Genomic DNA, 25,520 nt, shown 5'->3' with positions numbered 1-25,520 from the left:
ATGGAAGGACAGATAAGGTGCTTCTCAGATAAGATCAAATTCAAGGAGTTCATCATCACCAAGCCCTTATTATATGAAATGTTAAAGGGACTTATCTAAGAAAAAGAAGTTAAAGAAACATGAACAGTGAAAGAACAACAAGCTCACAGTTATTAACAACCACACCTAAAACAAAAGCAAACTAAAAGAACAGCTAGATCAGGAGTGGAAACATAGAAATGAAGCTCTCAAGGAGGGTTAGCAACAGGGGAGTGGGAGGAGGAGATGGGGGGAGAAGGTACAGAAAATAAGTAGCATAGACAGTAGATAGAAAATAGATGGGGGGGGGCAAGAATAGCATGGGAAATATAGAACCTAAAGGACTTGAGACACATGGTCATAAACTAAAGGGGGGTAATGGTGGGGATGGGGGGGCAGGGTGGAGGGGAATGAAGGGGGGAATAGAACAACTGTAACAGCATAATCAATTTAAAAAAATAAATTAAAAAAAAAGTGAAAACAACCAGAATGTTCACGAATTGATCAATGGATAAACAAAATGTGGTGTTCCATCCAGTGGAATAGTATGCAGCCATAAAAAGGAATGAAATACTGATACATAGTACAACAGGGATGAACCTTGGAAACATGCTCACACTGTTAGCTCATACATGGCCCATTTCACTCCTATGTGTTATCTGTGCTCAGCCTTTCTAGACTTTGGGTTGGATTGGAAATTGTTTATTCATTCATGAAGCCTATGATACATGTCTGTTCCACACACTAAACTCTGTTAGCTACTAGGACAATCCTATCCTCAGGGAAGAAACTGCAAGAAGCTGGAGAAAGACCTAGAGAACCAGTTAATTACAATACTACATAATGCTGGAAGCGTGGGCAGGGAATCGCTGTGTAATTACAGACATGGGGCTTCTAAGCCTGAAGTGTTTGGGAGTTGGGGAGGTCCAGAGCTTCTGCAGAATGTGGTCCTGGATCCTGTGTGCCCTCTCTTTAGTTTCCAGTGCCTTCATTCTTGACCATGAAGGAACATTTCAGCAGTAACTACATGTCTTCCAGGCACAGCCACAAACTAAAGAATTTCATAGAATCTGAAAATCCCACAAGGAAGAGAAAAGGAGAACTGAAGACTGGGTGAAAAGGAGTGGGGAAAAAAATAAAGGGCAAAGAAGAAGAGAAACAAGAAAAAGAGTATTCAAACAAACGAGAAACACATTTATCTCGTCTCGGAACTGCCACTGATACTCATGTAGAATTCCCAGGGTTTTGACTCCAAGGAAAATTATGCAGAATTGAAACTTCACAAAGCTTATAGGGAACGGATGTATCTTTCCATTTTCTTGTTTTATTTCCACTGGGGCACTTCCATCCTTTCATTCCAAGATTCTCATATTGGCCATGTTGAGTGATGTCTTTGACAAGGCAGAGAACTTCTTCCAGTCTGACAGGTGGGAGTTCACTCCCGTGGGTGAGTAGGAGGAGTTTGACGTAAGTTTGGATGGGACATCAAATGCCCGAATGAAAAGCCCAAGCTTGAACACCCAGCTCCTGGCATGACTTGGGCAAGTAATAACCTCTCATCCCCAGCCTTCTCTTCTATCAAATGAGGAGACAAAAATAATGCCTAATTTAGGACTAAAATGGGATAGTGCATGATATCTGGGTGAGGGGTTCTTACCCAAGAGAGGAAGACTATAGCTTAGCATTGAAAGTGTCAAGAAAAGGCTCATTTGTAACATGTTTAATTAAGTTTATTTTGATGTTGAATGGAATATCCAATGGTCAACCAGCAGATTTTACCATTCTTCTTTCTGGGCCTTAGGAATAAAATTGATTTGTTGTTTGATTTCCAGAACCAAACAATTGTTTTTAAAGCACTCTCACCGAGCCTTCAGTGTGCGATGCCTGAGATTGTTTGTGGGATTAAGTGAGACATACTGAGGAGAGATCTTGAGGTGTATAAACATTTACTTTATTGGTGGGGAAGGTTTTATGAGAAGTGTGTTTTCCAGATTTCTTCATTCATTAGGGAGAATTGCTACTAATGGACTTGGTAGGAGTCAGGAAAAGGTTTTTGGGTGGGGAGAATTCTCCAGCCCCCACAATCCATATCATCTGTATCCTTAACCATATCCACATGTAGTTTCTGCCCAGCAGATGGATTCTAGATTTTAAACAATCCTACATAGTCTCCAAGAAGCAAGGAACCATTGTCCTATTTTGCCAAGTGGCCAAGCGCTGGCAGGACGGCTGTGGGTGAGGCTGCCCCTGGGAACAGACATAGAAGTGGTGGAACTTGACATGACCTTTCCGAAAACGGATTGCCCTGGTTGCTTCCAAGAATGGATTCTGTCTGAAGGTGGAGCTCTTCATTTTCTCCACCAATGAGCCTTCCTTACCAAGTGAAAGCCAGGGACACTAAAGAGGGCAGCCTTTGAAAGTCTCCAGCTGGAGAATTCCCTGGGGTCAACTCACTAGTCATGATGTGGATGGTCCAGGTGGTGACCGAGTGTGTTGTCCATCTCATCACTGTTCCCTCGAGCCTCCAGGAGACGTACCGTAGCAGCAGAGTCAACTGCCCCGCAGTCTTGCCTTCCTCCTGCCTCCGAAAGCGCAGTCTCCTTGTTCTGTGGTGTCAGAAGTCTAGACTTTGCGGGGTGGCAGGGGAACCAAGAATATTCCCTGAGGGTCAGTGCAGGTGGAAGTGATTAGAGATACCGCTTCCTCAGTCTCTGTGTGTCCACCTGCTGTGAGACCTGGTCCGCAAGTTTATGTGGCCCCTGAGGCCCCACGCTTGCCAATGGGAGTTTAGCCCTCACAACTTCAGTAGGACCTATAAAAATAAATGACTCAGTGCTAATTATTTCAAGTTAGCAATTCGTTTAAGAGCCAAGACTGAGGAATGGAAACTGACTTGGATCAAGGAGAAATGTCATGGTGTTTAGACCTTGCCAGAGAAATCTCGATTCTTTTTTGTGGTGTGGGAGGGTGCACAGCCAAAGTAGGAAAGCTATATCATCCTGCAGGGATGCTTATTCTCTCCTCTGCTCTCTGAGCTCTTGCTCTCCCTTCAGCAGTGACAATGCACCTGCTGGCCTGGGAACTTCCTTAGCCAAGGAGATCCCTGCACAGGCTGTTATTTGTGTTTGCAGTGTGTGTTTGTTTACCTTTGTCCTAATTTGACTCTGAGTCTGAGACTCATGGGCTTCTAACGTGCAGACCTAGCGAGGAAGAGGAAGTGGAAATAGGAACGAGAAGCAGAATCACAGGGAAAGTGGGCGGGCAGCATTATAATTGGCCTAGACTTCCCTCTGAGGCCATGTGGATTTTGCACCTGTTTCTACCAACTCTTCCTTGGCAGGTACTAGCTCCAAAGGAAGCCAATAAGACTGAAGGACAGAGAGGGGACCAACTGCAAACACCACAGCTGTAGCAGGGTCGCAGCTCTCCTACATGTATAGGAGAGACTGCTTGGTGGTGGCAAGTCCTGGTGCTCCTTAAAGATCAAGGGAACTCACTTTCCCAACACGGTCTTCAGAGAACATGAAAGATGTGGGGGCTGGCGTGGCTCAAGAGCTGACCGCTCCTGGCCATCTTCTCCTGAGCCAGAGAGGCCCAGGGAAGGGAGAGGGGAGGACTTACAGATTTAAGTGTGACTCCACCCCGGCTGGGGAATCCAGGCAAACACTGAACAGTCTCAGTCTCCCGGGAGCGTGGTCTTCCAACCAGCGCGTGCCTGTGCTCACACTGGGTGAGCTCCCAGTTCGAGGAGGACTGTAAATCACAGGCAGATCACCTCTGCAGGTGTCTCCCGAGAATCCTTCGGCCACGCCCATTCCCTTTCTGGTCTGATTGGGAGAGGGATGGCTGACCCCAGCCAGACAGCGCTCCTGCTCCTTGGGGTGGGGAGGAGCCCTCAGGGTGCAAGAGGCGCCTGGGCTTCTCCCCAGCGGTTCACACATTCCGCGTCCTCAGCCTCCCACTTGTCGGAAAAACCCAGCTCCGCCGCAGTTTTCTGTGTCCAGGTGCTTGTGGAGCCTCACAGCAGGACAGGCTGCTGCTGGCTCCTTCCGCGGGGCTCTGAAAACAGAGCCTCTAACTCAAGCCTCATGTTTCCTCCAGGGAGTTCGCATCTGGGCCTTCGCTGTCTCTCCCTTCGGTTCTCTGAACGGGCCAGCGCCTGCGTGCCTTCCTGATTATGTATTTGAGCGGAAACACATTTGTGACAGAGGGATTAAAAGGCAGCGGTTAGAAGTGTCTGCCTGCGTTTCTGTTGATTTGCCTTCGCGGGGGCGGGGCGCAGGGCAGTTAGTCCTGATCAGGGAGAGCGAGCCTTCCTCCGTGGGCTGGCGTGGTCAGCGCTGCTGTTCCTCTGGGACAGCGGTTGGCCCTGCATTTCAAAGGCCATGTGGATGGGACTCCGACCACAGCCAGAGCCGTCTTCTTTTCCTCGGAAGCCTGAGGACAAAGAGAATCTTTTCATTTTTTTATTGTTGACACTGTTACTGGTGTCCATTTCCCTCCCCTTTGGCCCCCCCTCCACTCGGCCCCCACCCCGTCCAGGTCTTCACCTCATTGTTGTCTGCGTCCAGGGGCCGTGCATATATGCAAATATGTTCTTCTGCTAATCTCCTCCAGTCCCCCCACCCCCGCCCCTCTGAGATCTGTCAGTCTGTTCCCCGTCTCCACGCCTCTGGCTTTGGAGAACATTATGCTGAACGAAATAAGCCAGAGAAAGACGAGTACCGTATGATCTCACTCATGTGTGGACTCTAATGAACCAAATAAACTGACGAACAAAGAGAATCGACAATTTGGGGCAGTGACTACGTAGGACATTTTTCAACTCAACAAGAAGAGTATTTAAAGTCCACGCTTCTGTTTTTAATTAGACACATTTATCTTTGTGTACTCCGAGCAGCTAATATCCAAGGATGTTTGTCAGTAATGGATACTTCGAGTTGGAAGTTGTTTAGTCTGTATACCAGGAAAATAAATTTTATACAGTAAGGCCAAGCTTGTTCAAATCATGAGGAAATAAATGCATCCATGTGCAGGGAAGGGGAAGAGAATTTAAGTCCTGTGTGATGGAGAAGCAATAATCGGGACAAGAAGTCGGATGCCGAATAAATTCTCCGACACTCTAAGTAATTTGGGAATGCCATAGAATTTTCAGAGCTGTTGGCTGACGCTGTAGTCAAAATAATTTTTGTTTGTTTCGTTTTAACTCACTCATACTATTTTGAGTGAGGAATAATGAGCATGGGGCTGATCCCATGAACTTCTGGGTTACACCTGGGTACGGATTCTGGCTGTGCTCTGTATTAACGACGTAGCATTAAGCACGCGACCCAAACTGCTCTACCCCAGTTTCCTCGTCTATGAAATGGAGAGAATAGTAGTACAGTTGGCGGGTTCTGTATCTGTGGGTTCCTTATCTGCAGATTCAACCAACCGTGGGTTGAAAACGTTTGGGGAAAAAATTGTTACTTTTGGCTGATATACACTGTGTAGTTAGGCCCACAATGGTTGCATCTCTACTGAATGTGTGCAGACTTTTTTTTTTTTTTGCTTGCTTTTATCCCCTTACGATACAGGCCTGGGAAACAACCGTGGTTCGATTCCTAGTCAGGGCACATGCCTGGCTTGCAGGCCAGTTCCCAGCAGGGGACACATGAGAGGCAACCGCACATTGATATTTCTCTTTCTCTCTCCTTCCCTTCTCCTCTAAAGATAAATAAATAAAATCTTTTTTAAAAAGTACACATAAAAATGCATTGTTCAGTCTGGACTGTGACTAAATCATCACCATTTTTAGAACCGGCCCGTCTCCTTTCGCTTAACCCGAGGTCTTTTGGATTCCCCACCCCTTCCTTTGAATGGCGTAACTGAACTCCATTGTCCTTTCCCTCACACAGGGCAGCCACCGATCACAACGTGGATAACACAACAGAAATACTCAGGGAGTGGCTGAAAAATGTGCAGAGAGCCTATCACTATGTGGAGTGGAGGCCTATGGATGAACCTGAGTGAGTAGCAAGAGAACATCTGGTGAACTTGTTTCTTGCCTTCCTCCCTTAAGCAGGTGTCCAGTCTTAGAGGCACAGGTGACCTTTTCTTGTCTTTCATCTGTGCATCTATTAAATTTCTTCCTTTTGACAAATCTTCATCTTTCTCACTTCCTCTTTACTCTGGCAGGTACTGGCCAAGTTCAGGTTCTCACTAGTTCTCATGTATATATTTCAAATCTCAGCATGTGGTCCTTAGTTTCTCTCTATATTAATACTTTTATATACATGTGTATACATATATAGCTCAAATCCAAGTGTATGACTGATATATCAAGCAAAATTTAACTACAAAATCTGAACACTGTAAAAAATTTCAACACTCTTTGGCACTTTTTTTAATGGAATTTGGCCTAATTACAATGGCTAAGAAACATTTTATGTACCTGCCTTGCATGCTGGTAATCTTCTCTGTAGCCAGTTTTCAACTAAGCATATTGTTTGACAAGGTTAGGGTGAGAAATATTAGGGGAGGCATTCACTGGGATGGCAACATATTCAGAAAGACAGGAATTGTACTGATTTTCATTGAAACAATAATAGAGGAAGGCATTCCAGAGAATGCCAGTATGGTGCATAGTTTCATTAATCTCATTTGCACAGTTTTTATGGTTTTTCATTCGCTGAGGCTCATGTACCGCCAGCACAGCCACAAGAACTTGAAGTGGTGGCCAGTCTGGGCCACTGTGAGTGACAGTAGCCAATTAGGAGTTTTCCGAAGGGCTCTCGGGAGTGCACCAACCGCTTGCCAGTGCCCTGAGTTGGCTGTTCCGAGGAGGCTGACGGGGATTCAAAGGACGGTGCATCTGCTCCCTGACCTCCCTCCCCCTGGGACACCTCAACCTATCAGGTTCTGTGGAATCGTTTCCTGAGACCTGCCCGCATACACGAAACCTTTGTTTTTCCTGGGAAACACGTGTTTTTATGCTACAAAATTTCCAAATGTATTGGGTGATGAAATATGTTTTGCAGAGTATCTAGCAACGTGAACTTCTGGGTTACACCTGGGTTCAGATTCTGGCTGTGCTGTATATTAACAACGTAGCATTAAGCACGCGACCCAAACTGCTCTACCCCAGTTTCCTCGTCTATGAAATGGAGAGAATAGTAGTACAGTTGGCGGGTTCTGTATCTGTGGGTTCCTTATCCGCAGATTCAACCAACCGTGGGTTGAAAACGTTTGGGGAAAAAATTGTTACTTTTGGCCAATATACACTGTGTAGTTAGGCCCACAATGGTTGCATCTCTACTGAATGTGTGCAGACTTTTTTTTTTTGCTTGCTTTTATCCCCTTACGATACAGGATAACAACCACTTACATAGCATTCACATTCTCCTAGGTATTAAAAGTAATCTAGAGATAATTTAAAACATGTGGGAGAATGTGCATAGGTTATAGGCAAAATACCACTCATTTAATATAAGGGATTTGAGCATCTACAGATTGTTATGTCCACGAGGGGTCTGGAACCAATCCCCCATGGTTACCAAGAGATGATTCTGCTCACCTAGTAGGGACTCAATGGGTTCTTTTTAGAACCCACTTAAATATTTTATGTAAAGATTCTCATGTACGATAAACAGCAGATCTGTCCTGGCTCCAGTTTCCCTATGGGCGATGGGGAACAATACTAATAATAATAGTATCTACTTCAAGCTAGGGTTACTGGCAGATTAAGGGAGTTACTACACAGTCCTGGAATATATAAGCACTCAATAATTATAAGCTATTATTATTATTATTTATTTTAGGTCTTATCCTGATGAAATCGGCCCAAAGCACTGGCCCGCCTCCCGCTTTGCCCACGTGATGAAACTGCGACAGGCGGCCCTTCGAACTGCGAGGGAGAGATGGTCAGACTACATTCTGGTAAAAATCACGTGTTTGATTTCTAGACAACTGTTATCTAGCATGTGTCCAAGTCAGTTGTCCAAAAACTAGCACCACAGAATCAATCAGAACAATCTTTTGGTCCGTCACTGCCCTGCTTTTCCATCAAGGCACAGGGGGAAATGTTGGGAATGAATATCGGGGTACCTGGATCTCATCTCAGACCCACTTCTGACGGGCATTTTCAGTAGGTAAATGAGCTCTTGAATTATTCAATCTCTTTCATATAACAGGCACAAAAAATGAATCTTTGTAGTTCATGGGGGATGCTGTAGTAAAGCAATGTGAATAGTCTGAATAACTTTTTAGAAGAATTCTGTGGGTCTGAAAAGTGAACTCTGTAATAAGATTAAATTAACCGCCCTGCAATGCCATTCCCTCTTCTCCTGAGTGAGTTGGAGAATGGCATCTCTGTCTCCACCTCTTGGTTGCTCCCCATGACGCTGGGCTATCCTGGAGGATTTCTCTCCATGAAGAGGTCCCGTCGCTTCCCTTGGAACTTTGAGAGTGGTCCAGGATGTGCGGGACTGGATACCAGGAATCAGTGTTGTGTCTCTTCCTTGTCCTCCACAAACCCATCATCACTGGAAAGGCCAGCTTCCCGAGTAGCTGCCGTTCCCATTTCCCTTTGGAATGTTGACTTTTGCCCCACAAGTTTCTGGAAACCAAGTGTTCATCTGTGTCACACTCCCCTCCCCCCAATCCATCAATTTCTCTTATTTTATTTTATTTTATTTTAATTGTTCAAGTACAGTTTTTTGTCTTTTACTCCCATCCCAGCCCACCCCCCCGTCCTCCCCATCTCCCTCCCATTTCCACCCCGCCCCATTTATTTCTCTTGACAAATATTTTCCAGCACTACACTAGAAATAATACCTATAAAGCAAAGTCGATATTTCATTAGACACATTGGCATCTCTTTGTCACTAGACTGATTCTAAAGGGAATACCTGGGATCCATGCTCGTCTCCAGCCCCCCCACCACCACACAACCCAGCCCAGTGATTTGCCGCACACACACTTTCACTGCAAATAAAGCATAGAGGCTTTTAACTTGTAGTGAGGATACTTGACATTGTATAGCTGTTTAAATATCACTGAAGTATACAAATGTTGAACCACAAAATTTTCAGTAAACAGATTGACTCTCATAAGAATGAAAGCTTCTGGCTATTTATTTTGTGTGTATGGTAAAATATACAAAAACACACAAAGAAAATTGGCCATTTTAAGCATTTTGAGTATACAGTTCAGTGTGATTATTTATTTTATACGATAGAGCATGTAGTTGTAATGTCCCTGTAAATGAATCAGCGTTAATGTGGACTTTTGCTAAGAATAGGAAATGGCTTTATTGGTTATCATGGTTGGTACAATATACTTTAAACAAAAATTCTACCTATAACATGAAAAACAGCATTGATGAATCTGTTTTGGGCCATTTTGGGCTCTATCATATAGTACCTAAATAGGCCTGTCCATTTGTACCTGGAGTGGGCACTCAAGAAGTGTTTTCTAATACACTTTGAAGGGCTTGGGAGCCATGAGTGTCTTGTAGGTTGAGTCCTGGTTGAGTGAGCGCCCAGTGTGGTAACACCAGTTCATCGCCTGGTGCCTTTTGCACGTAACAGTCAGGCTAAATGCCTTTAGTCACAACAAAAGCCGCCCAGGTGCAGTGGGTTTCCCGGATCATAGATTCCTGGCTCCAGGTCTCCTGAGCCAGCCTCTGTGATGCTCCAGGGGTGCTGGGTCACCTTGAACCTGTTACGGAAAAGGACCTCTTCCCCTGACTTTGTCTTTTTCTTTTCCTAGTTTATCGACGTTGACAACTTCCTGACTAATCCACAGACCCTCAGTCTAATGATTGCAGAAAACAAAACCATCGTGGCCCCCATGCTGGAGTCTCGGGGCCTCTACTCGAATTTCTGGTGCGGGATCACACCTCAGGCAAGTCTCCGGGTTTTCGCAAGGAGCCAGCCACGTGTCCACAGCAGCCCTACTGACCCCCTTCTCACTGCCTCCCTGGGAAGATGCCTGTCATTTCAGGGCATGCGTTTGCAGGAGAGGAGGTCAACCCAGGTCAATGCCACGAACAGTGAGCTCTTCTGTGTTCATGAATTATATATAAGTGTAAAAAATACTCTGCTGAGCTTAGCACTGGAACCTTTAAATGGATCAGCATAGCTTGCAGGGATTTGTACTTTTTCCTCCCCAATTCAGAGGTTTTAAAAAAATGTAATAGTTGAGTTGTCATTAAAACTCGCATAAGAACACTATAGGAAATTTTAAAAATGAGAAATTAAAGGAGATTATATTCATCCCCACCACTCTAGCATCATAGATAACAGCTTGCATGTTTTTAACGACTATGTCAAGTGGCTTTAATGCAATTTAATTCACCTTTCTCTTAGTTTAAAAACATTTCATTTGTTTGCAACTTTTACCTATTATAATGACCACCATGATTAATATAATTTTCCTCTGTATTTAATTCTGGGGGGTAACATCTTAGAAGTGGAATGACTGAATCAAAGAGTATAAATATTTTGATGAGCTTTGATATATGTTGTCAAATTTATTTCTAAAGAGATCCAGTAATTAGAACTACTATGGTAGCTTGTTTTTACAAATTTCGTGTTAAAAAGAGAATCCTTTTATTTCTCTCACCTCTCTTTTGCATTGTAAAAATCTTTAAAGTCTAGACATCTGTTACAGTGAATGCTTCTGGTTGTTTATATTTTTATTCTTTAGTTAATGAATTCAAAAGATAAACCAATCAATGTAGAATAAAGATGGGCTTAAGGAAAAATACATATGTTAAATGTGGGCTCATACCAAAGAGCTAGAATTTTGAGTCCCTCTTTTATATTTGGTTTGGTTTGGGGCCAAATGATAAATGTTTACTAACTGGCTGTCCGTGGGGGAAAGATCCTGATTGGTAACATTTGCCGGGTTTCATGGTGTGGGAACTCCTACCATGCAAACAGCTTAAATGTGGTTTAAGCTAACGGAAAGGTTAAGTAAACCGCAGCCTCACTACTTGAGGAGATAATTACTAAAAATATGCAAAGCTGACATCTTTGGTTCTGTTAGATGATGGGGATTGACCGGATTTTTATTTTCGCAGCTACCAGCTCGTCAACTGGTTTGCACAGTTCCTGAGAATTGAACCATCAATGGCTCTAGCATGTGACTAGCTGACCATGTCCTCTTTGGTTACAATATTTCCCGCTGTCCTACCAGATTTTTGAATGCATGTTATGATCCATGTCTCTCTGAAGGAAGCACTGATTTTGTATTTATACAAGTCATTCAGTTCTCAGTGTGAAAACGTTGTGTTAGGTTCACTGGAATGACATGCTCTTGGTTGAGAATCTGCTGGGTTTCCGCAGACAGAGCCACTCAAGGGTTGTTTTGAATGAGTTACACTTTGACACCAGCAAGGAGACTGGATGGTCACAGCCCCCGGGTTTCTATTATCTTTTTACTTGCTTTCATCATTAAAAACAAACGGGAGACATGTGCTCACTTATTCTGTACAACAAAAGCAAAAAGCTGAGCCACTTAGCGGCACTTAATTTCCCTTCCTCTCTGCCATCCCCAGTCAGCCTTCTGCCGGGGCAGCCAACGGCTTCATAAGCATAAGGAGGAGCCTTTAATCACATCCGAGACAAAACGACCCTCGGGGGTGGTGTCTGGCCAGTGAACAGGAACTGTCACCGATATTCAATTTGTGCGGGGGGATGAGGGGAGACACAATAATCACGTCTGCCGGTCTGCACGAGGCACCCCTTTTTTCCCCACTTCTTTCCTCCCTGCCCCCAGGATATTCAGTGACTCATCAACGTCATGAATTTTTTCAAGCGTCTCATTCTGAGAATGCTGTCCCTAAGTGGTCTAGAACTTGACCTTGGACATGCGTTTGTAGGCCGTCCCTTAAAGACCAATGTTCCGTTTACCCCTTGAAAGAACGTTGCTGAGTTGAACTGTTAGGAGGACTCCTGTTCTCCTAACTCAAGGATGTCGAGTGGCCCTTCATTTAAAGGCTCATAAAAATGATACTAATAATCACACTTCACATAATGAATTCCAGTTTTCAAAGTATCTTCATAGATTTCATCACATGAGATCTAGTCTTTAATCCTGTGAGAGGAAACTCAGGCTTCATCTCTTCAAGCTCAATGCAACTACTCCTTAACTGTTAAGGAGCTGAAATTGCATTCGGCCCTTTGAAGGCAACTGTGAGGCTGATGTGGCCCCCCCAGGAAAATGAGTTTGACACCCCTGATCCAAGATGGTTAAAATGACTCTGAGCCTCCCATCTCGGTCTTAAGGTGCACTGACCTGGCCACGTGGTCACTAGCTCAGCCTGAGCGCTCGTCTAGACACTGAGGGGACTGTCAGAGAAGTCGGAGAGGCTGAGATGCCGAATGTGTGGACATGACAACAAAAGATGTGACCACAGAGTAAGGGGACTGCTTGTCCCATGTGCTTGCCCAGAAGGAACTTTCCAGAGGGGAATCCCCAAAAATCGTGGCGCAGTGACACCTCCCCCGGAATGTTGAATAAATAAATTCATGGGATGAAGACCCCATTTCTGTGTGGAAGTACTGCACATTTAGTTCATTGTATTAACAATGCAACGTGATCATTTTAATAATAGTCAATACCAGTTGGTGCTTTCTCAGTGATGGCACTGCTCTGAGCTCTGAGGTTTTAAGCCAACCCGTGGGTAGATGGGGCCATCACTTCTGTTTTACGGACGAGGACCTAGGTTGCATAATCTGACCAATCCTTAAAGACAAAAAGTAGCCGAGGTGTCCTTTGAACTCTGGCAGGCCAAAGTCATAAGCCAAGATAAAAAGCGTGCAGGGGATTTGGCTCAGGGACTTTTATGTGACTGGTGATGACCTAGGAGGTGTCAGCTAGCAGAAGACTGTGGAAGATGCAGTGCTGAGATCGGAGATCATAGTCCGCCTGCTTGCTCTTTTTCAGGGTTTCTATAAACGGACCCCGGACTACGTTCAGATCAGAGAATGGAAGAGGACAGGCTGCTTCCCCGTCCCCATGGTGCACTCGACCTTCCTCATTGACCTCAGGAAGGAAGCCTCCGACAAACTGGTGTTCCATCCCCCGCACCAGGACTACGCCTGGACCTTCGATGACATCATCGTCTTCGCCTTCTCCAGCAGGCAAGCAGGTACTGTCAGTGTTCGGTGGCCACACCCCCACGGAAATACCGCAAATAAACAGCTTCTTCATTTTGTGCCTGTTCTTAAAAACACTGCTATATATGGACATTGGGCCTCCTCTATAGATCATGGTAGAGGCAATTAATTGTCACAGTAACCACACCAGCACCCTCTGTGCTGCTGTCCCCATGCGTGCCAATGAGCAAAAGCCCTTACCCAGAATCCTCTCTCTTTTTCCTGAGCTATGGTGGGGGTGGGAGCCACAGGCAGGCGATTGGTTCTCTCTGGTGCTACTGCATTTCTTTGTTCATTACAGGAGTCCTTTTATTAATTAGAGACTGTGGCACAGACCCATAATGACACTGGCAAAGACCCCAGACTTTAGAAATGGAAGATTGTTTCTTCTCAGAGAAGTCTGAGCTGGTATCATGGCTCCAGTCCACACATTTTCCCCTGAAATGCGGGAAATAGAGGGACCCAGACTCCTCTATTGCTTCTGCACCCTCCATGAGGCATTGACCTTAACCGTATGATCAGAGATGTCTCATCAGGAGGGGTGCATTCCAGCCATCGAGTGAGCACCAGAGAGGGGACAGCCCTCGCTCCCCCTTGAAGGGTACACTCCATAAGAGGAACACATCACTCCTCTGCGTATCCCATTAGCCAGAACTTAGTCACAGGACGACACCTAGGGAGGTTCTGAGCGTCGCCCGTGCAGTCCAGAGCCCCGATTCCCTCACTCAGAAGAAGGAGAGGGTAAGTTCAGGAGTCATCCATCAGCGTCCGCCACAGTCCCCATGGCAGGTCAGGCAAAGCCAGACCGAAGTCTTTCATGCGGCACTAGGGAAGCATTTCCAGTGGCGTGTGTTAAGTTTTTAAAAGAAGACCAGTCAGTAGGAATGTAAGTTATTTCTCCCGGGTGGCCAGCACATGCCATCAGGGAGGACATAACTCACCGAAGCAGTTCAGCAGGGAGATACACGGCATTCCTAAAACAACATTGTCTTCTCAGGGTCACTGAGACCTTCCTGATGGAAGCCAGGTCCCATTATCCACGAGCCAGAAATGGGCCGCTTCACCACCAGCAAGAGTGAGCTTAGAAACCAGGGGGGTGGTGAATAGACTCACCGTGGCCATGTAAACCATGGATCTTGGCTGGGAGCGCGCCAAGACCCCAGTCAGCTGAGCCAGGTTGCAGGCAGGTGAGAAAGTGAATGAATACAAGTGGAAGCTGCAGCTCGTTCACTGGGCCGTTCTGGAAACCAAGGTGTCTCTCTCCTCAGCTGTAGACTCAGCAGGAATGAGGATATTTGGTGGAAATGTGGAAGGCTGGTTTCTTTTCCCCTTGGCTGCTAGGGTCATCGAGACCCTTTGGCCAGAGGTCAGCATTTTTCGGCCTGTGTCAGGGCTAAAGCAAGCCCCTTAGTCTCCTGGGGATCGGAATTTTTCTTGCAGATTCTTGTGTCCGCGTTAGTGCAACCCGCTCCCTTCAGCTTGGCCTGTAATTTGTCCTGACCGCTCCCGGAGGAGAAGCAGACGCAGGGCCTTCTGGTTCCTTCCATCGGTGCCAGGCCCTCTGCTGCAGAGCTTGCAGGAGGCTGTTCCAGGGGAGTCAATGAGAAACAGTGACAGTCACGGTCCTTGCCCAACAGGGTCCCCTTTGCAGCCATCGCACAAGGCACTGGGTGACCCCTGCACTAAATTACGACAATAAATTCTTTTCAACCGAGAACTGGGTTTGTGGCTTAATCACAGACACAGGCTGGGAAGGAATTTTTCAGCTCTTCCCTGTGCTTGTCCTGTTCCCTTGGCCTTTGTTCCTTATCGGTCTGACTTCCCAAGGGCCCTCCCGGGACATTGAAAGTAGGCGCAGAGGCCCGAAGCTGTTTGGTGATTCAGCTGGGGTAGCGGGGGGAAAGAGAGGTAGAAAAGGGAGGCGAGAGGGCCGGGGCCCTAGGCTTCCCTCTTGTGCCTGGCAGCGTGTGTGGAGAGGTCAGACCTTTCCCTGTGGAAATACAAGTGTCACGCTATGAAACAGTGGAAGCCGAGAGTCAGATGGGCGGTGCAAACAGAACGGGCCAGGAGTCCGGACGGGAAAGCAGGACTGTCATTGGCAGAAACGGGGCAGCCTTCCTGACGTCATGGGGTCCCAAGGTAGCACTTTCACTGGTCTTGAAGTATCGATGTTTTCAGAAGAGACATGAGCACAGCCCATGGGGTATTTCTAGGCAGATGATGTGTGTTTGTTTGTCCTTACTCTTGGGATGCTTCCTGGCTGGGATGCATCCAATGGAGTATCAATTTTTAACCATCAAAAAAGAAATAAAGGGTCTCCATGCCCCAGGCAGGACCATCTACTCACAAATCTTGATCCTTATTGTTTAACCTCGGACCCCAAGCATGGCCACCTGTGGGTGATGCACGACAGGGTCAATCCACACATGCACTGGAGCACTGGTGGTGTGGCCACCCATCTAGCCCAAAAAAGAGCAGGGTCACAGGCGAGTGTCTGTGGCCATAATGAGAGCAGGGTCAGGAGTTCACCTCCCATAGTGGCCAGTGGCCTTGGCTTTGTATCACGGCCACAAGAACCATCCCTGGCGCCAGCCGGTCATCTTCCAGTAAGTCCAAAGAGGCAAAAGATATGGGTGATGCCGGGCAGACCTTCCTCCTGCACATCACTGGTAGTGATCAAAAGTACGTCCCCAACTCAGGGGACAGTGCAGAGAGATTGCTCGTTCTAAGACCCAGCTCCCAAATTCTGGTGGGTAGAAAGCTTCTTGGCATTGAACCATAGGGACAGAGCCCTTGGCACTACTGACTTACTGTATGACCAGGGACCACAGCCTCTCTGAGTCTGAGTTTTCATCACCAACGTTAAGCCACTATGTGAGGACAAGAAAGTGACTGAGGTCTTCATGAGGTAAGAATAGCTCTGCCACCATTCAACACACTTTCTCAAAGAGAAATTTGTTTTCCCAGAAGTAGCAGCTTTCAATGAGAGCACCAGCCTCCTTCCCAGGCTTTGTCCAGCTATCAACACATTTCCTCTTAAAAATGTTCTTTTTTTGTCCTGGCTGGTGTGGCTCAGTGGTTTGAGCACCAGCCTGCAAACCAAAGGGTCTCTGGTTCGATTCCCAGTCAGAGCACATGCCTGGGTTTCAGGCAAGGTCACCAGTAGGGGGCGTGTGAGAGGCAACCACACATTGATGTCTCTCTCCCTCTCTTTCTCCCTCCCTGCCCCTCTCTCTAAAAATAAATAAATAAATAACCTAAAATAAAAATCATGTTTTCATCAAATTATCCATGCACCTAGTTGGAAGAGTTCAAAGAGTCCCCAAGGTTTATTATAAAATTCGAAGTCCCCTCCATGTCTCCCCTGTGCCCTTTCCCTCCTTCTAGAAGACACGCTTGTAACTCCTCCCAAGGGGGGTGCAAGCATATTTGCACCTGTGGGTCTAAATAACATGCTGGTATCACTACTTCTTTTTTTATTTATCTTTAGAGGGGGAGGGAAGGACAGAGGAGAGAAATATCAATGTATGGTTGCCTCTTGTGGGTCCCCTGCTGGGAACTGGCCTGCGACCCAGGCATGTGCCCTGACTGGGAATCAAACCGAGATCCGCTGGTTTGCAGGCCCGAGCTCAATCCACTGAGCTACACCAGCCAGGGCTGGTATCATTACTTCTTGATGTTCTGGTTTTACCATGGGAATGACCAGCTGACCATCCTCTGCAGATGAGGAGTCCGTACGCTCTCCTCCCTTTGGCCCTCTTCCCACACCCCTGTCCTCTCCATGGAGTTACATGGTGATTTAGCATGGTCAGCATTTTCGATACGGTAAGTACCTGGACCTAATTCTAAACCGGGCCATTTATAGACTCTGCTTAGTTTTCCTTTTGTATATAATTTAACATTTGCCTTGGGGGGGGGGTCTCAGTTTTATTATTACTAATAGAATCCAAAACTAATTCCTCATTGTCTAAAACTCCTCTTAGCATGGTCAGATTTTAGTTTATATATAGCTAAGTATATCTGCATCCATTTCTTTTTTTTTTTGTTCACAGTTTACATGCAATATTATTTTGTATTGGTTTCAGGTGTAGAGCATGGTGGTTAGGTAATCACATACTTTACAGAGTGTTCCCTCCAATATTTCCAGTGCCCACCTGGCATCATGCACAGTATGACATGCATGTTACAGTTGTATTGCCTATGCTGTACTTTACATCCCTTATGACTATTTGTAATGATCAGTTTGTGTCTTAATCCCTTCACCTTTTGCATCCAGTCCCCAGTCCTCTTCCCCTGCCAACCTCTGAGCTGCTCCCTGTGTCTGTGAGTCTGTTTCTATTTTGGTTGCTCGTTTATTTTGTTCTTTGGATTCCGCATATAAGTGAGATCATTTGGCATTTGTTTTTCTCTGACTGACTTACTTAGGTCCACCCATGCTGTGACAGATGGTAACATTCCACTATTTTTTATGGCCAAGTAGTGTTCCACTGTGTAAATGTGCCTCGGCTTTTTACTCACTTGTCTGTTGACGGACACTTGAGCTTGACTATCGTAAATAACACTGCAATGAACATAGGGGTGCCCATACCCTTTCAAACTAGTGTTTGGGGTTTGGGGAAGGTCAGATTAGCCAGCGGTTCTTTTTGTATGTTTGTGATGGCATCTGCCCTCAAGCCTCTGACATCCTCTCACCTTCTCGGTGTCACAGCCGCCAACCTGGGACCTCCTTTCTTCTCTTCTTCACCGACTGTCCATATCGCTGTGTGTCCCCAGTTGTCCTTGCTGTTTGTAACCCTCCTCCTTCTCCTCCTTCCCCTTCCTCTTCTTCCACATCGTCCAGTAATCTGATGAGACAGAGGGATGGCAAGTAAATATTGATGACCTTGCACGTCTGGACATGCCTCTCTCGCCCCCTCACTTGATGGACAGCTTGGCTAGGCCTCATTCCTCTTTCTACTGAAGCTTTGGAAAGTGACATGGTAATGGGACAGGCCTAATTAGGGTACAGAGGCAACCTCAGTGTGAAATCACTTTCCTTCTCCCTCCTGAATTCGTTGTCAGGGGAGCTTTTGGTATGAAGCTTCACAGAAGCATTTATGTGGGCAGACAGCAGAGCCCGTGAGTTCACTTGGTGAAGCCAGGGAAGTGACAGCGATCGGTGAACCAGCCTTGACTCCGCCAGAGTCAGCACAGGGGGAAATAAGAGCTCTTTTCTCTCTGGTTCCTCTGCATTAATGCCGTGGGGCAGCTTCACCTGACTTGGCAGATGACGTAGCTGACGGGAGGAAATCTCGTTTGCACGGCACACAGAGAAGGCTCTATGCAGGTAATTCTGTCTCCCCAAAGTGCAGATGATTGCGGTATATCGACAAACAAATTGGAAGTGTGTACACGTGGACCGGAGCTTGGCAGAGTCGTGCTCTTAATTATGCAGTTTTGTCATTAGTCAGGACTGTCTGCTGCTGGGTCTCTGTGAGGCCACCTTGATCTCTGCATTCCCAGCTGTCCAGCTGAGCGCAGATGCTGCCATATAACCCAGAGTCCGCCGGCTGGGCTGGGAAGACCAGGATTGAATACGAGAGGACTGTGGCACATTTCTGGCAGGTCTTTCACTGGACCTGAAACACAGACTTTCTTTTGTTCACTTACGAATCTGTTACAGAAGTTGCACGTCCATCGGATGACTCCAAATCCGAGCTTGCTAGGAGAAGAAGTAAAACCGAAAAGAGTCATGGGGAATTTAAATTTCCTTGCTTTTTACTTTATTTTTTTGTCCTACAGATGCCTTGATTCAGCTTTAATAATCTATCAGCCTGTTTGCTTTCATATCAAATATGGATTTTATTCCTCATTCTCATGATTTCCTGTAGATGGATTACAGTGTTCCATTCTAGCCTCTGGAACAGGAAGTCCTTGCCTCCCTTTTGATCACTTCATGCCTTTTGTGTTCATTTCAGACCACAAGTATGCTTCTTCTTTAGGGAGAAAAAAATCAATTTCCTCTGAGCCGAAGCGTGGCCTGGGCTTTTTATTAGACCCCAATGCTCTGTTATACTTTCTTAATAAAGGAGCACTCCAGACAGTGCCTGGAACGGCTGGTAGTTCAGTGTCAGTGCCAAACCCAGCATCACCTACAGTCCCATCTCTTTTTCCACTATCAAACTAAGAAGTGTGTGTTTCTGATCAGTTGGCTTTGTCCCTCTGTTGGGTCCCCAGGCATCCAGATGTACCTCTGCAACCGCGAGCACTACGGCTACCTGCCCATCCCCCTGAAGCCCCACCAGACCCTGCAGGACGACATCGAGAGCCTCATCCACGTACAGATAGAAGCCATGAGTGAGTGACCCAGGAGCCTGTGCTGGCACTGGTTCCACGGCCATGGTGGCCGCCCCCGGCACTTCTCTCCCCTTGCCCGGGACTGGGATCACACAGCCACCAGTCCGTCTCGGCTGCAGCGTGGATAGTCATTCGTTCCTTTGTTCTTGAGCTTTTCCTAATGTGAAATGTGAATATGATGAAGTCTGTGCCCTCAGGGAGCACCCCATCCAGGTGGAGAGCTGGGTGCACAGTAAAGCATTTCACACCATCACAAGGAAGGGCTGTAGCAGTGCATCGAGGTGGGATTTAAACTCAAACTTTGCTGCTTTTCACTTAGATGACTTTGGGCAGGTAATTTGACCTCTTTACTCATGCAGTGGAGATGATGAAAACCTGTAGAGTTTGGGGGAAGACCCTCCACAATATATACAAAACATCTAATAACAACACCAATAATTATGACTTCAACTTAATAACAGCTTATGATGTATCATGCTCATCAGTTTTGTACATTGTCTTTTAATCCTTACAACATATCAATGAAAGTTAGAATGTGAGGCAGAGAGAGTTTAAATAACTTGCACCAGGTCATTCTGCTAAACCAATGACCAATGGGTTACGAACCAGTCTTGCTGTATCCCAAACTCACGTCCTTCAACACTGTGTCGATATTGCCTGCAGGTCTAGGTTGAGGTCAGGGTTGGTGAGTGCTCGGTAATCAGTAGCCACACTAATGATCATGTGTAATGTACCGGTGGCTAAAGGAGGAAGTCACAGATCCCCTCCACCCGGGGACAGAGGTCGGAGATGGCTTTCCCCGGGAGGGAAGATTGGCACCCAATTTCTCATGCAGGATCTAAGAGTCATTTACTCATCACAGAGCTTAGAATGTGTGTCTGTGGGCAGCAGGCCGGCAGTGAGCCCAGCCAGCAGGACCTCGAAAATGTAAAGAGGTGTTCAGAAGGGAGGGCAGCATCGAAGGGAAGGTTGGCGGTAAAGGTCAGGTTGGAGTCTGGATTTTGGACAGTCAGTTTTGGGGACGTAAAACCGTGGCTGGAGCTGGGCAGGGCAGTGAATGCTGGGTTTGGGCACTTTAGAGATGGCATCTTAATGTAATTCTTGTATTTTCCTTCTCTAGTTAGAGTCTTGTTAAAATCTCAGATTCTGAGTTTCAGAAGATAGAACATAACTGGAATAAGAAAATAATTGGAAAGTAAACCTTTGAGCATAATAAGGTAGAAATATGGGCTGGAGGCCCGTGGAGGACTCACAGAAGTGTGCTGTGATGGAATCATACCTGTCGAGTGTCCCCGGGCAGGGTGCGCTGGATGTTAAAAGCGCTCTGCACGACCTCTGGACCCCAACGGCCGTAAACAAATAGCTGCTAATGGCCGATGCCAAGGGCAGCGTAGCACAGGTGTCATATTCCTGTGCAAACGCCAAATGCCTCCCTCCAATGGATGAGTCGCTCCTGACGGTGCTGGGGGTTTGAAACATTTTATAACCGATTCTCTGTTTCGGGTGTTTCCATTTCACTGGGGAGACAAGACAGATGTGAAAAGACTTCTGTGATGTAGCAGTTTGTGAGAGGAACAGATGTTCGGTCTGAGGGCAATGGGAGTTTGGAACAGGGAGAGGCTTCTGGGAGCTGGGGTGGTCCAAGAGAGCATTGTCTCCTGGTGGTTCCTGCACTGAGCCTTGACAGCAGCGTGGGCTTTGAACAAAAGGAGCAATACGCTGAGGGCACCATAGGCAGGGAATGCGCACTGAGCGAAGACATTGATCCCAAAGCATTCTCCCCCTGGAGGAGAGTTGGCTTTAAACAGCAGAAGGAAGTAAAGTTTGAGGGCTGGGATGGCTCCCCTGTCGTGATCCTTGAATGCCCAGCCTGGAGCAGAACGTTCCTCCTCAAAGCAGTGAGAAGCCAAGGAAGGTTTAAGAAGAGAGAATTGGGCTATAAGTATTTATTAACCACTTACTATGTTCCAAGGATTATTCAAGAGGCTGGGGATGCAGCCGTGAACAAAACTGCCACAGAGAAGCTCCCACAGAGAAGTAGACAATATGTCCAGGAATCAGCCACATGAAAGAATATTTTGGATAGAGTGTTTCAAAGGAAACCAGAGCCCACGCAAAGGCCATTGGGAAAGAGCCTGGGTGCTCCAGGAACAGAAGGGCAGCGAGGTTAGAGTACACGGGACAAGGACTGGAGTAGTAGGAGATGAGGTCGTGGAGGGGGCAGTGTCCAGATCAGGCCGAGTTTTGTGGTCACAGTAAGGAGTTTGGGTTTTAATCTAAGAGTAACAGAATTCCATGCGGAGCAGGAACGGGGAGTGGTACGATGTGATTGGTGCCTTCAGAAAGATTTCTCAGACTGTGGCACAGACACTACAGTTAGGGGGCCAGTATATCCGTCTGTCTTGGTTGAGAGATGATGGGGTTTCGGATGCAAGCTGTAGCAGGGCGGTGGTGGGAAGTAGATTTCGGGTATGTTTTTGTGTTAGAGCCAGCAGGGCTTATAGCGGATTGGATGCAGCCCATGAGGACAGAAAGGAATCAAGGATGAGTCCAGGATTTTGGCCTGGCCTGCCATTTAATGAAGTGGGAAAGCCTTCGTGGGAAAAGATTCCGGGAGAGATGTTTCGGTGATGTAAGTTGCTGATATTTGTTGAACATCTGAATGGAAAGATTAGGAGATACTTGGCTCTATGAGTCTGAAGTGCAGGGAGAGACTCCAGCTGGAGACAGACATTTGAGAGTCATTAACATTAAAAGGATATTTGAAGACATGGAACAGCATGAACTTGTTTAGTAACAGAACAGCGAAAGGGGAGAGGAAAGGGAGGGCAGGTCTCCGGGGAAGACAAACAGCCAGAGAGCTGAAAGGAAAAACTGAGAAGTGTTCAGGAAGGGGCCAGATGCTGCGGAGAAGTAAAGTGAGGGCAGGGAACTGATCTTCTGTGCTGTCAAGATAGAGCTCTGTGATGTCCTTGCTAAGAGCCAGTTCAGTGCAGTGATGGGGACATGGCCCATTGGTGTGGGCCGAAGAGAGGACCGTGGGGAGATGAGGAAACAGAATCTTGTTGGGATGGAGAATGGAGGAGGAGGATGGTGGCTGGAAGGCAGTGAGATATCAAGGGAGAGGTTTTGTTTTTTGTGTTGTTTATTTTTAAGATAGGATTGTAGCGTGTTTGTATGCTAACAGAAGGATCCAACATATAAGGAGAACTTGTCAATGATGGAGAGGAGAAGAAGATGATTGTAAAGGTGAAGTCCTTGAGAAAATAAGAGGCAGAACAACAAGAGAGGACAAGCGATGTGCAGAAGTCAGAACGAGTGGGGACAGATGCACCTGGGTTTGCAAACGTGAGGTCGAAGGAAAAGCCGGTCTGATGTGACTTTGCATATTTTCTCTGTGACATGTGTAGTCCAGTTGTCAGCTTGAGAGACACATTGGAAATTTCAGGAGAGAGGAAAGGGCACAAAATAGATCTCTCAGTGAATAGGAAAGTAAATTGATGATGGAAGTACACAGTTGCATCATTTGGCGGTGTGGAGTGCCAATTTGACATCTGTGGTTAGAGTTTTGCAATGACTCGGTCAAAACAACTGTGTGAATTTCTCTTGTGTTATTTTTCTTGGTGCTGAGTAAGTGGACAATAGAGTTTAACCAGGATTGGGGTTTGACCCCCGAGATCAATGGAAGGGACTCAGGGGTCTTTACAAGGACTGGTCAGTGTGCTAGACCACCAGGGGTTGGGTAATAATGGAAGCAAAGGCATGAAGGGTGTGATGGGCGCAGGCATGGCGGTGGGTCACTGAAAGAACGACTGTTGGTGCCGAGGTCCAGGACCTGGAAGCTGATAGGCTGTCAGATGGATCACCACGTGGATGCAGAGGTTTCTAAGGATGACGGCCAGGTAGAGTGAGACCGTGAGCCAGAGGCCAGGCTATAGTCATCAGTAGTTGAAGGGGCCTGAGGAGGAGGTGGGAAAATATGCTTCAAGATGCTGGGGATTTTGAAGGATGAAGGAGAAACAGTTTGGAGTGAGGTCGGGAGTATGAGAAAAATCAGCTGGACTGGTATGTGCTGTGCTGGATGGCGGGTGCTCCAGTGGAGACTGCAGAGAGAGCAGTAAGCGATGGTCACGCAGGAGCAAGGACTTAGCTCACTGAGTTCTCCTATGAACCCAGACCCGTTGCCCAAGGCCAACTTGACTCCAGTGACTACCGAGGACTAGCTTGGGGGCAGGGTAGGACTTTGGGGTTAAGGGTACAGTTGCAGGAGTCAGGCCTAGACTCGAACATCAGTTCTATCAGCTCTCTGACCTTGGGCGAGTTATTCAAGCCTTTGTTTCCTCCTCTGTAAAACTAAGGACAGTTGAACCTCTCCTATGGTATATGTCGTGAAGATTAAATAAATGTCGTTAAGTATGTTAAGAGAGAAGCCCAGAGTTCAGTGAGTAATAACAACTCTATAAAATAGCTATTATTCCTAGATCTTGAAACTGTGCAGGAGCCAGTGAAACACATGGCACCAAATTGTGGTACAGAGAAGGAATCTGTATCCGGAGGGACCTGATGAGGGACTGGATACACTACAAGTAACAGTCAGAAATGACCCTGAATGGGAGCTAGGGCATACCTAACCTTCAGGTCTGACGTCAGCAAAGACACCTCCCTTCTCCCCACTTAGCTAGTTTCTTGGGTTGAATTCATCGTTCCTGTTTTTGCCTATGGCTTAGCTCTCTGCCGTCAGTGGCAAAACCCAGGGGTATTGCTCAGAGTTTTGCTCAATGGTGGTTTTCTGAAGCCAGACACCTTGGGCTATTTTGGACACTTCTCCTCAGAACACAATGTCCACCCATGTTGGATGGAAGCAAAGTGGTTAAAAGCAGTCTTTTTGGCTGAAATCGTAAAGCCACACAAACCTTGTGAGTGCCAAACAGAGACCAAGAGTGTGGAAAGGGTAACTCAGAAAATAACCCCCTCCCAAGCCTAAGGCCCAGAGAGCGGGACCAGACAGTTCTTCAAACACCAGTGTGAACGGGGACTTTGTATGTTAAGTCTCTTCCTCTAAAATCCTAACTCTGTACATGGCGGACCCTCTATAAATATTTGTTGACTCTAAAAGAAACTAATGAGGGGTAGAATGGAAAGGACCAAAACGTTCTGAGCTGCTAATGAAACAGAACGCGTGCCCTGTGTGCACACGCAAATGGGACGGTGAGCATCAGGGTTGAAGTAATGAAGCCAGCCCTTGTGTTTGGCTTAGGAAACCTACCTCACGATCTTCTAGAACTTGACTTGATTAGAAGCGAAGCTGGATGTCCTGCTTTCTCTGTAACATCCGGTGAAGGCCCTGGCCCCGTGGCTCAGTTAGTTGGAGTGTTGTCCTGATGCCCCAGGGTTGTAGGTCCAGTCCTGGGTCCGGACACATGTAGGAGACAGTCAGTGGGTGCATGAATGAATGGGACAACAAGTCAATGTTTCTCTCAAATCATTAAATAAAAAAGATTTCAATACTAAGCTTTAAAAAAAGTCCCAGTGGAGGGTAAGTCATTTAAAAATGCCTTTTGGACAGTACCTCAGTCAGGATGAGCCACGTCGGGCTGGTGTGTATCGCACAGGGCCAAGGCCTCCTTGGCTTAACATGATGCTGGCCTGGTTCTGGCTGTGCAAAGTCTGCCGCGGTCCGATGTCCTTCTGGGCGGCTGCCCCCCACAGGTTGGCACATCGTTCTGGGCTGCTTCCTGCTGGTGGCTTCTCCCTGTCAACATGCTGCTCAGATCACTGTGGCGGGCCTGGCTGGGGACGGAAGAAGGGTTTGGAGAGTAACGCGGAGGGAAGTCACGTGGCCATGACAAACTTCAAGGGTGAGGAGCTGAATTCCTCTCGTGGACCCAGAATAGAGGAAAGTAGATGCTGGTGAACACGGGTGGTGGCCGTCACCCACAGTTCTTCAAACAGCATTCTCACTAGCTTTCATTTTACACGTTCTTTGTATTATCTTTTTAAAAAAAAAAAACCAAATGAGTA

The 25,520-nt window shown here is 46.7% G+C and overlaps 1 protein-coding gene and 1 long non-coding RNA gene across 3 annotated transcripts in view; one reads left to right on the top strand and one right to left on the bottom strand.

Annotated features, from left to right (window-relative positions):
* Positions 1-25,520, top strand: part of COLGALT2 (collagen beta(1-O)galactosyltransferase 2) — a 75,687-nt gene that overhangs the window by 36,079 nt on the left and 14,088 nt on the right. For both annotated transcript variants that reach the window (XM_037145684.2, XM_053663717.1), the window contains 5 exons: positions 5,916-6,026; positions 7,818-7,935; positions 9,769-9,903; positions 12,952-13,156; positions 19,380-19,499. In XM_037145684.2, the coding sequence (XP_037001579.1) occupies positions 5,916-6,026; positions 7,818-7,935; positions 9,769-9,903; positions 12,952-13,156; positions 19,380-19,499 (689 nt within the window). The remainder of the gene's footprint in view (positions 1-5,915; positions 6,027-7,817; positions 7,936-9,768; positions 9,904-12,951; positions 13,157-19,379; positions 19,500-25,520) is intronic.
* On the bottom strand, positions 4,112-24,906 carry LOC128627160 (uncharacterized). The gene is made up of 3 exons (XR_008391315.1): positions 24,766-24,906; positions 17,856-18,007; positions 4,112-4,455 (listed from the first exon to the last, which is right to left on the bottom strand). It is a non-coding gene; the product is annotated as an uncharacterized LOC128627160 (long non-coding RNA).

Source organism: Artibeus jamaicensis, unplaced genomic scaffold, assembly GCF_021234435.1.
Source record: "Artibeus jamaicensis isolate MK-2021 breed Jamaican fruit bat unplaced genomic scaffold, CSHL_Jam_final contig_327, whole genome shotgun sequence".
In the NCBI taxonomy this organism is placed as follows: domain Eukaryota; kingdom Metazoa; phylum Chordata; class Mammalia; order Chiroptera; family Phyllostomidae; genus Artibeus; species Artibeus jamaicensis.
Note: the sequence above shows the minus strand (reverse complement) of the source record. Positions and strands in the feature narration are given on the sequence as shown.